The sequence below is a fragment of the Pteropus vampyrus genome, unplaced genomic scaffold (assembly GCF_000151845.1).
Source record: "Pteropus vampyrus isolate Shadow unplaced genomic scaffold, Pvam_2.0 Scaffold126, whole genome shotgun sequence".
Taxonomy (NCBI): domain Eukaryota; kingdom Metazoa; phylum Chordata; class Mammalia; order Chiroptera; family Pteropodidae; genus Pteropus; species Pteropus vampyrus.
In genome coordinates this window covers 931,526-943,396 of record NW_011888907.1, presented here as the reverse complement: position 1 = coordinate 943,396, position 11,871 = coordinate 931,526, and the positions used below count along the sequence as shown (strand labels likewise).

Here is an 11,871-nt window from a genome sequence, read left to right as displayed (position 1 = left end):
CGTTGTCAGAATTCTCGTTTCTAAAAGTAGGAACTCTCAAACTATTTAAACCAAATCTTGCTTGCTACTGTAGAAAATAGGCGCAGATTCCTTCTTAAAGTCCAAACCATTCCTTTAAAGACTAACCGATATTTGCCCTCCTCTCCAGTCAGTGAAAGGTGATAGTTAAGTCAACTCTTACTAGTTCTTTCCTCTTTGCTGTTAAGCATCACATTAAGTGGAAGTAGATTTGCGGCCCTTTAGGTTTTTGACCAAAGCACACGCCCATCCCCTTCCTGCCTGCCTGGAACTGGTTCAAGATTTGGAGAGAAGGGTTTGTTTGGGGGTGTTTCCCTTGTCTTATCTCTGTGTGAGCATATGCTAGGGTTGAATTTATTTTGACCCTTCCATTTTAAATTTGGGACCAAAGCAAGAGTTTAAAGTACAACAGGAGAGTCTGCTGAACTTTAGCCATGAGGGACCCAGGGAGGAAGGTGCGTACATGCATTTTGAAGCTTTCTCATAGAGGTTGGCCATCTTCATGCATACACATACTTGTAAGCTAATAACTACTAGGCAAAGGGAAAATATTTAAAACTGTGTAAAGATGTCTGTGACACCTATAGCGTGTGTTTATGTGCTTAGTTTTACAGCAGTGCCTCTAGTATTTATAATTTTGAGGAATAAATAAGTTCTGAATTTTTATTTGAAAACCTTTTGGAAAAGCTTGGGAAGATGGATATTTTCAAGGGAAAAAAATGTATCATTTGTGATTGATCCTTAAGGGAGTGACTGAAAAAGTATATAGATACTTTAGGCATTCTATCATTTTGTCTTCTAAAGCATAAATAAAGAGAGCTATAAATGGAATTTATTATCTAAGGTCACCCAGCTTCTCCTCAGAGTTGAGAAACAAGTCTCTCTTCATTGATTATTTTTATCTTTGTCTAGTAATTTCAAGGATAGTATCTTGTGCATAAACTAGGCTGGACTGATTTCTTTCTTGACTGATCTTTTCCAGAGCCTGGCTCAGCTAGAGAATCTGTGCAAACAGCTGTATGAAACCACAGATACAACCACTCGACTCCAGGCAGAAAAAGCCTTGGTTGAATTCACCAACAGCCCTGATTGCCTGAGCAAGTGCCAGCTACTCCTTGAAAGAGGAAGTGTACGTAAGATTTGAAAGGATAAAGGATGACAGAGGTTTAAGAAACTGTTCTGAGGGGTGGATTGGGATAGCTTCCATTCCTTGATTTTTCTAAGTGCTTCTGCCTTCTTAATTTTACTTTGAAAAAGCACCATACCTGCCACATTGGCAAAAAACAGGCTATACAGCCTCATCAAGAAAATCTCATTGAATATATATATTTTGTTCTGTCCTTTTTCATCTTGAATCAAATTTCTGGGACTCCTTTTCTGTTGTTTACTTTTAAGAACTGCCTCATATCGTCTACCAAGAAGTCAAGGCTGTACATAAATGACCTTTCTTAATTTATCAAGAGGGTAGAATTCTGGATGACGTTTTTTAATTTTCATTAGTAGTGTTACAGTATTATGCAGTAAATACAACAAATTACAGTTGTCTAAAAATTATCCTTTAGTAGCTGGGGAAGCTAACTCTTTTTCCAAGTATCTGAAGGTTACAGAGTCATGGTCAGAGATTACGTAGTACTCTGTTCTGTTTTCACACGTAGTATTTTGTATATTTCTTTTCAATCACTCCATCTCAGGATTGATGCGCCTAGATGTGCACTATGGGAGAGATGCACAGCTAGTCTTTCCAGCTGACTCTTGCTGGAGCCCCACAGTATCATCTCTAACGCTATTTTAACTCCAGATCCTCATGTTGACAGTCAGCAGGCTGGCATAAGATAGGATTTGTGCAATACTAAAAACAATTATAGTGGATTCTTCCTTTTTAATCTCTACTGACTTCTTAGTGACTTAGCAGATTTATTGGAATTATGTGTAAAGACCATTTACGTGTTATGTATTGTACAGTTATAGTTATACACTGTATTCTATAGTGACAGTAGCCCCTCTTGCATTATTAGTGATTTGACATACCCACTCTAATCAGTTTAACCCATGTTCAGGGGTGTTGAATAGAAAACACATGTCATAGTCAGCTTTATAGATTTTTTGTCTTAAGCTTAAAATTTTTATAACTGTTGTAATACCTGCGGATAGCCTGTTGTCTTAAGGACTTTTAGTTTCATAGAAAATTATCCTTGACCTTTGACTAAATTATTTTAATGGTTGAGTCTGTCCTTGTTATATGGCATTATAAATATACACATGGAGGAATTTGTATATGGCTCCTTCTTATATATTATGATTAGATAAATAATTCTAATTCTCCATAAGGTTAAAATGTATTAAAATCCACATTTAAGAATATAATGCTTTTCTATTGCTACGGGTATCATTTTTTTTCTCATAATTGTTATTAAATTACTTTAAAACATATACATTTCCCAAAGCTGTAGCTGATTGATATAAAGATATAATTTGGGAATTAACAGCATAATGTGGTAGTTTCGTCTAATACTTTTTTCTTTCTTTCTAATACCATACTATAAGAATATTTCGAAGTGACTTTGGGAATATTTTGAGGTGAAACTTTGAAACATCACTGTAACCAGGCTATTGATGGGAGAATATTTCTGGGTTTAAAAGAAAGAAGAGATTTGTCTTTTAAAGATCCTAATATTTTTCTGAAAAGATCCCTTCGAGCGTGTGCCCTTTTGAAGTGAGGCAGATATCCATATCAGATTCATTTTGATCAGGCCATTCACATACCCTGCTCCTTGTCCATGATTGAAGTCAGCTAAATGTACATATATGCTATACGAGTCTCTTTTCCTTAGAGTGATAGACCCTCTAAAATCTGGAGGATCGAATGTAGCAAAACTAATTTTTTTTTAATCTAAGCAGAGATCTCCAAATAAAAAACTTTATGACTGATTAACTCAATAAAATTGACTTCTGAGTCCTTTCCCCTCCCCCTCTTTTCACAGTCATCGTATTCCCAGTTACTGGCAGCTACATGCCTTACAAAGCTTGTATCACGCACAAACAACCCTCTACCATTGGAACAACGAATAGATATTCGTAAGTAAAGAATTATCTGTTCTCTTAAAGAAATTAGTTTGTTTAATGATGTGCTAATGACAGTTATGTTTATGGTGTTTGTTTAATAATGTTCTGAAATTGCTAAGCATACAAAATATCTGGAATTCAGGGTTTTTCCAGAATTTGGGCTTATTATGAAAGTGAAAAGGGCCCAAAATAATTACTGCTAGATAAAGCCTAAGTAACCCCTTTTATTGTCAGGTTTCTTTCATTCAGTCTTTACAGCCAGTAATAACTAAGAAAATATTTTTAAGGGTTTTGAATTCTGTGCAGACCGTGTTATTCAGCCATCTAGGTAGGAGTAGATTCAAGGCTGCCATACTTCAGATTCTACATTGTGACAAGTGTAAAATTCACAATGGGAAAGCCTACTCATCTTAAATTCAAAGTCCCATTTCTTAGTAGTATGAAGAATTAAGGGAGGTTAGGGTTAACAGTGTAAATTTACCATTTCTTGGACATTTGGTACATTTAAAGGTATGCACCCTTCTTTGGCAGAACTTTCTGTTATGTGTATTGTTTTTGTTTTATAGGAAACTATGTGCTCAACTACCTTGCCACTCGGCCAAAGTTGGCTACTTTTGTGACACAAGCACTAATTCAGTTATATGCCAGAATCACAAAACTGGGCTGGTTTGACTGTCAGAAGGATGACTATGTCTTCAGAAATGCAATCACAGATGTCACAAGGTTTTTACAGGTATATATATATTTGATGTAATAGGAATGGGAGAAGCAACATGTTCATACTTCCTTATATATACTGTTCTACTTTCTGAAAATTACACAAAATAGAATTATTTGGTACATTCTCTTCTGTGTCTTTTTCACCCTTAATATGTCTTGGCTTTGCATGTTTACGTGTCAGCACAAACAAACCCTACTTCATTCTTTCTAATGCCTACGCACTATCCCAATCTAAAACACCATAATTTAACAAATCTCTTATGGGTGGGCATTTAGTTTATTTCTGTATTTTGACCTTTAAATAAATACTTAAGTGAATATCCTAGTCTATATATCTTGTCATACTTTGAATAAGTGTGTTTGTAGGGATTTTGGAATTATTCAAAGGGATATGTGTATTTTAGCTTTCAAAGAGATTTCCAAATCACCCTCAAAATAAGTTGCTTCTTCCAACAATTAAGAGTGCCTCCTTCCCTGTGCCATCACCCCGGGAGTGAAACTTATTTTGTTTTTCCAATTTAATAGGTAAAAAGAATTGATATCTCAGCGTAATGAATGAGACAAAACAAATTTTCATGTTTTCTACTTAATTATTGTTTTTCTGTGAATTTCCTATTTATATCTTGTGTACATTTTTTGTAGGATTCTTTGCCTTTTTCTTGTATACATTTTTTTTTGTAAATGATGTTATATATTCATTTGCTTTTATCTTAAATGTGTTTTGTCACTTTTTTTTATAATGTGTATGGTATAATGCTTATGGGTATGTTTAAAATACTAAATGTTTCAATTTTGATGTAGTCAGATTTAGCAGTCTTCCTTTATGGCAGTTAGGTTTTATGTCCTGCAAAGCAGCAGTTTTAAACTATAATTTCTTGCTACCTTGTCTAGGCAGTTTTAATAGAAACACATGATTCTGTCATTTCAAAAGTATGACTGCATTCCCAGTGCTGAAATTAAGCTGCACACACCACCTCTTTCTTCCTTACTTTTTTTTTAACCAGGATAGTGTTGAATACTGCATCATTGGCGTCACAATTTTATCTCAGCTAACCAATGAAATTAATCAAGTAAGTGCTACAGCCTTCCTCATTGAAGTAAGTGCCATATTTTTTCTTAGTATTGGTGTTTTCTGCTCTGTGTGGGATGATCTTTTTTGGCAGTTGTGTGCTTTTGCGGTAAGTGATTAATGCCTTTTTGAAACAAAACAGTTCCATTGAGCTTTCCTCTGTAAGTGCAGCCTACCTCACTCTTTTTGTCCTTGTTCCCGTCTGTCTCCAGAATATTTCATCCTCCCATCTCAGCTTTCCTTATTGGTATTAAGGTTCATTATTAGAGATGAGAGCAGTGGTCCTAAGTCAAAACCTTAATAAAGTAATTGCTTTGCTAACGAAAAAGAATGAGTCCCAAAAAAAGGATCACAAGGGCGAAACCAGCATCATTAGTGTGCCCCTTCTGCTGTATATACTACTATGTATTTATAACCACTTAAAAATCAATTTCCGTATCCTGTTTAGTTAAAGATTTTGCTGGTAATCTTTTCAGAATGCATAAAACATTCTGATAAATTCCAAATAATTTTTTAAATAGTCATTGATGATACAGATCACTACAGAGGAAACACCAGTGGCTTTCTTTTGCTCTGGCTATTATTTTCTCAGTCATTTACTTTTGTATCCAGCTCAAATTTTATAATTATTGAACAGGCCAGTATATTAGTTGTAACATCTCACCCTTCAGTTGTCAGCTAATAATTACATTGTTATTGCTATTGCTCATATTTATGCAGATATTTTTATTAACCCTTAGAAATTTTAACTGAATTAGTACTATTTTAAATGCACTTGCTTATAGCCTGTTAAAATCTAGAGTCCATACTGTGTTCTCTATCAAATGCAGTCCCCATTGTGGTTGGTAATTATCACGATATTTTGAGTTATTACTTTGTAACAGGCACTTTATTTGAATTAACTAATTTTATTTTCACAATAGTTCTACATAGGTACTGTGGTTATGCCATTTTCTAGATAAGGACACTGAGGCGCATAAAGGTTAAATAATTTGTCTAAGGTGTCACAGTTAGCAAACAACAGTATCTGAGTTGAAACCCACATAGCCTTACTCCAGAGCCTGTGCTCTTAATAACTAACTTCTTACTTAGCTACTATTACCTTTGTAGTAGGAGAGCATGCATTAACTAAGTACAGAGATTGTGGGGTTCATGTTCTCTCCTTTGAAGTTTGGCCCCACAAAATACATCAGTGTTGGTATAAAAAAAAACTTCAAAATTTTACTCATCTTTCTTAAGAAAACAATAGAAATGTGTGTAACATAGTTAAATGTAATTCTTCTCTGTATTATGATCAGCAGAACAAATTTATGCGGTATATGATATATAATCTAGCAGTGGCTAATTTACCTAAGACATTTATGATAACACAGTGACACTGAAGCTAGAATAGAGGAATATTTGAACTTCTATATAATTCAATTTTCAAGGGGTTAGGAGATGAGAGTGTCAGATTTAAATCAGAAAGTGTATTTCTGTTACCATTCCTATCTGAATTTAGAAATAAAATCAAAGAAGGTCCATAACTTCATTGTCAGAAATCTTGCTGCATTATTCTTTAATGTGCCAAAAGCAAAATGAGCTTCCTCTTGGATGAATTAGTCAGTATATAGAAGAAGAGATTTAAGCTTTCATTTGGACCAAAAATATTCTTGGGAACCTTGAAATTCCTTTATTCCACTTATTGAGAACCTACTATGTGTCAGAAATAGAGGCATACTTAAAGAAGTAAAAAATTTAGTCCTTAACCACAAAAACCTTTAAAATGTGGCTGAAAAGACAAGAAGAGAGGAACCATTTAATTGAAGTGTTCACTTCTATGGTATAGACTCCATGTGGAAATAGGTTAGAGAAGGGAGAGAGAGTATTACAGGCTGTTGTCATTTATCTTAAGTTTGGCGGTCGGTTAAGGAGTGTTTTGGAAATTCTTCAGTAGCCCTGAGGGGATTGTTTACCAAAACCCAAGGCTTGCTACTATCTGTTTTTGAAACTAAGCCACAATGCAAGATAATGTGGTAATTATTGGCAGATATTGCTAAGAATTACTTAACTTTAACAATTTGTTAAATTTTACCTAAATGCAAAAGAAATTAAAACTTTGCAGGGGAGCTATTCATTCATCCCTTTTTTCTGTTTTCCCTCTGTAAGCTCTAGAGGCCTGATATCCTGGCTAGCTGTTAACAGCTTATTGTCCTTTGCATTATCTCAGTTTATATGATTTAACAATTTAAATGTTAAATATGTATTTTGTATTTCTGTTGCTTTTATTGGAAATCTTTCTAGTTTATTTGAAATCTACATGAAAAATTTTTCCTTTGAAGGTTAATTCTAAAACTTGCTTTGGTTTATTTTTCTGCACAGGCAGACACCACCCATCCTTTAACCAAGCACAGAAAAATAGCTTCTTCTTTCCGAGATTCATCATTATTTGACATCTTCACACTTTCCTGCAATTTACTAAAACAGGTGAGATTGTAAGTTGGGTCCTGCTTCTCAGTTCCTTTTGAAAGGATGAGAATGAGTGGACACTTGCTAGGTGTCCTCTCTTAACGGACCCCACGAGCAATTATGCATCTCTTTAATCGTCATCATCTCTTACATAATACCTATCTCCAAGATGTTGAAGAAACTTGCCAGACTGACCACTGACATTACAGAAAAGATTGTGATTTCCCTATTTCAGATCTGTTCCCCTAGGTAACAGCAGTGAGTATTTATGCCATGCTCCTTTCTTAAAGAATCTAGTTTACCACACAGTTTGAGATTTTGTTGTTTGCTCTTTTAATACTCACATAAAATCTTCCTATACAGAGTAAAAGCATGTTAGCTTTATGGCATTTGGATTCGTAGTGCTCTGAACGCTGGCTCCGACAACACTGTTAGCACACTAAAACTAGGCTGAGCCCCGCGTCCCCTGCCGAGCTAAAAGCAGCAAATAAACAAGCAGCATCTGTAAGGAAGAGCAGATTTTGAATTTTTAACATCCATTTGGATTTCATAACCTGAAGGGGTAGATGGTATCACATAAGGAAATTACCTATTTTAAAATAGAAAAGTTGGTGTTTCAGTTCATTTATTGGTAGAGTTGGACTAAGAAAAAAGTGTTGACTAAGAAAGAAGTGTTAACCAAGGGGCGCTGCGCACTTAGGGCTGTGTGGGGCCGCCTTGTCCCTGTGGAGAGCGAAATGGGATTGGCCTCTGGCTCCTCGTTCATTTGGGGAATTTGGGGTTTTTTGTTCTTGTTCTCATTTTCCAGTATGTCCCAGTTTTAGTTTTAGAAACAAGTTCGGATTCTTTCTGTCGTCCCACTTAATGATGTCCATCTTTTTCCTCAGTTACCTAGTCCTGTCTCAGAACTCCCAGGTAGTCTTTAGGTCAGCCACCTGCCTGGGAAAAGCTGTTTTACCCCCTGGGTGGGAGAAGCATTTGAGAAAATAAGAATTGAATCCTCCTCACTGTACTGTCAAAAACAATTAGCCAGCGAGTCACCAAGGTCATAGCTGGTATGAACTTTGCAGTCTGAGAGTCCTGGTAGCTGTGGATCAGTACTGAGCTACAGGCAGGGAAACTGCCAGTGAATACATAAAATTCAGTGCTGATTTTGTTTTACTTTTGGTTTGAAAGATTTTGTTGATGCTGGTGACGGTAATGTTGAAAGAGGAAGGACAGTAGGTCAGCACATAAAACTTCCTAGAACTCCCTCCCAGAGTTTAATCCTCGCCCTGTCTAGGAACAGCTAGGATCTCACATGCAAATGAAGTAACCGCTCACACTGCTTCAGGATTCCTTGTGGCCACTATGTCTACGTGGAAAGAATAAGTGTCAAAAAGGGGGGTTTCTTGAAAGACCAGCTTCACGTTCTATGGGAAATATGTTGTAATAGTAAATAAGGAGCTAGGAGTTTCATAATGACATTAAGGTAATAGAAGTGCAGCATCTTGTAGCAGCGCAAACATCTCTTTGCAGTGTTGAAATGTAGCCTTCCTTTTCTGACTCAACAGCCTGCTCTTGAGACTGGTAGCAAGCTTGGAAGAAAAGAGTGATTGTTTGGGGCTCATTATGTGGTAATTTTTACAGGCTTCGGGAAAGAATCTAAACTTGAATGATGAAAGCCAGCATGGTTTACTCATGCAACTGCTCAAACTCACTCATAACTGCCTAAACTTTGATTTCATCGGCACTTCTACTGATGAGTCCTCAGATGACCTGTGCACAGTACAGATCCCCACCAGCTGGAGATCAGGTAACAGAGTCATACCACCTGAAATACGCTGCTACTCAACTCTACATAGTGTCTATAGGGTGATCTAAAGGACTTCTGGCAATCCGTTGCTTGCTGTTAGAGAACATTTAGAATTTCAGCATCTATCTTTATAAAGTGAGGGAGAGGTTCTTGAAAGATATTATAGATCCCCCCATCCTGGGAGAACTTTTAATTATTGACTGATGTGACTTTGACCTTCTTGCATTCACCACCTAGAGATATCTGTTATCTTACTCATTTGAGGTAATGTCTAGCTCTAAAAAAACAAAATCAAACAAAAGAACATGTGCGTATGTTTTTGTGTTCCTAAGGATAAAAATTCCTGCAATGAACAGAGCCCTGATTGTCTTAAGTTCTCTGAGATTCAAAAACAAATCCGTTTCTTAGAGGAGCTAAACACTAGTGCTTAAAAAGCAGGGGGGACAAAAAGTCCCTATTAGTTTATCACTTTCAAAGGAAATAAGCATTCTGTAAGATAAGGGGAAAGATGTGCTCCCTAATGTAGTGCCAGCAGTCTGCCAGTAGCAATGTGCAAACATACTCAGTAAAGTGCTCTTTTGTCTTTCTTCCAGCATTCTTAGATTCTTCAACTCTGCAGCTGTTTTTTGACCTGTATCATTCCATCCCACCTTCATTTTCACCCCTGGTAAGTCAGTTTCCAAAGCAAACCTACTTCTGCAAAGTGGCAATAGTGGATGTGTCTTACATTCATTTTGTTACACAAAATCATAGAAGTAAAGCATAGAAATACAAAGGTTAGTTAGTTATCTAGTCTTTTGAGATTAGGCTTCTAGCTTTAAAGTTCTTACGATAAAGTCTTAACTTAATTCTTTTTAATTTATTCCTGTCTAGTGACAGATCGCTACAGATATCAAGCTTTTGGTGTCATTTCGACTTTATACTAAACCTGAGATTGTCACAGGCTAGAGTGTGGGGATTCACCTTGTATTGTCAAGCTGGTGATTGTCCTGACTGAGAAAAGTTTTGACAATCCCTCAGGGATATGTTACATTAGTGATAAATTGGGAGCTGTAATGGGAAGGCATGTTTGCATAGTTATTTCCAAATAACATTTGAAAGCTCTTGGGAATGATGCATTTCTCCTTGTAAACAATAATTAACCTCAAATCTCAGATCCTAAAAGACACTGGTCTGGTATTTCAGATTATCGTAAAATGCTATTATACAAAACATACTAAGAAAACACAGGAAAGTAATGGGTGTCTTGCATCGTGTTTCTGCAGTGGACTACTTTCCTGGTCATTGCAATACTTTTCCAAATCAATACAGACCTTTGCTTTAGCAGAAACATGCATTCCGGGTTGTCGTATCAAGTTTACTGTAGGAAAAGATAATGTGCTCAAGAAAGGTAATTAACGAAAAGACTATTTATAAAGGTGTGGGCAAAATTAAGGGAATCCAACAAAAGGTGGTGACGGTACCCCATGAGGCTAGCTATTGTGGGGTGCTTCAAGGGGCAAGGGAGGGAGCCCTGCAGAGAGCCGAAGCTACGGCCTAGGGAAGGGCTGTAGCGCTGGGAGAGACTGCCAACCGTGGCCCAGCCGGCGGTGGCACCTCTTTCCTCCTGCCCTGATCTCCTGCTGGTACTTTCCAGTGTTCGAAGCCAACTAGAATCAAGAGGGCAAGGGAGTTTGGCTGTGGTTAGTCAGCAGAGGTCAGCCTCCCAGGGAAAGCAGGGTGGAGAAGGGTAGAAAATAGATCTGGTCGGGGAGAGAATATAAATATCTAGCACAGTGGGGATAGGGTAAAATGTTTTCAGCATAAAAACTGTTTTTTTCACAACTCACATCTGACTTGGTTTTTTTATTATAGCACTACCTAGCAAAGCCTGATTAGCCAAAAGGCCTTAATAAAACAGGGAAGAAAAAAAACTAAATCTAAAGCTTTATTTAAACTATGAACTGCTTGGTATTTTTAAGCCTTAAATATATATTTTAACAAGAATCAAAGAAGCCTTTGGATGGTCAAAGAATAATACCTAAGTGAATTTCCAAAGTGTGTATTTAACTAGTTTTTATGATCAACTTGAATGTGATGCTCTCTTTTTTCTCTTAATAAAGCTGTTTCAGATACCCTACGCTGTGCCCTCCTCGATCTTTCTCTGTCATTGTCATGTAGCAGGGGCTGAAAGAACAGAATTAGTGGCATATGTAAAGAAGGCTTTTAGAGGAGGGGAAAGGATCATGAAAAGAAAATTGCTGTACAACCTTTTTTTACATCAGTTCTGTTTGGGTCGTGCCCTTTTTTAGGTATTATCCTGCTTAGTACAGATTGCCTCAGTTAGAAGATCCCTGTTTAACAATGCAGAGAGAGCCAAGTTTCTCTCTCATCTTGTTGATGGTGTTAAACGAATACTGGAAAATCCACAGGTAAGATTTGAGGACTTGTTTTTATTTGTATATATATATATGCAATATACATTTATATGAGATATATATATAATTGTGTGTATGCCTGTCTGATATGAGTCAGAAGGACATCCATCTAGAAGCCACACAGCAGAAATCTCAGAAAAACAGCTCATTCTCTTATTCTTCAGAAGATTTAAGTGAATCTGTATTTGTAGAAAATTCTCGAGAATGTTTACCCAAAAGAGGAGCTTGTATCCTCAGGAACGCAATAGTTGTGGGAAGGATCGCTTTATACAGAAAAATAAGGATAGAGCCATAGTCATTTTTCCCTAAGAAAGTAAGAATTTAAATTTGTTTTTTTTGTT

At 36.5% G+C, this 11,871-nt stretch overlaps 1 protein-coding gene across 1 annotated transcript in view; it reads left to right on the top strand.

The window, feature by feature from the left end:
* The first annotated feature begins 988 nt into the window (after window positions 1-988).
* XPO7 (exportin 7) overlaps window positions 989-11,871 on the top strand; it is a 34,425-nt gene continuing 23,542 nt past the window's right edge. Inside the window, exons 1-8 of the mRNA XM_011366689.2 lie at window positions 989-1,147; window positions 3,000-3,093; window positions 3,648-3,814; window positions 4,806-4,871; window positions 7,232-7,336; window positions 8,948-9,113; window positions 9,707-9,780; window positions 11,405-11,524. Coding sequence (XP_011364991.1) covers window positions 8,999-9,113; window positions 9,707-9,780; window positions 11,405-11,524 — 309 coding nt within the window. The 5' untranslated portion in view covers window positions 989-1,147; window positions 3,000-3,093; window positions 3,648-3,814; ... (1 more) ...; window positions 7,232-7,336; window positions 8,948-8,998. The remainder of the gene's footprint in view (window positions 1,148-2,999; window positions 3,094-3,647; window positions 3,815-4,805; window positions 4,872-7,231; window positions 7,337-8,947; window positions 9,114-9,706; window positions 9,781-11,404; window positions 11,525-11,871) is intronic.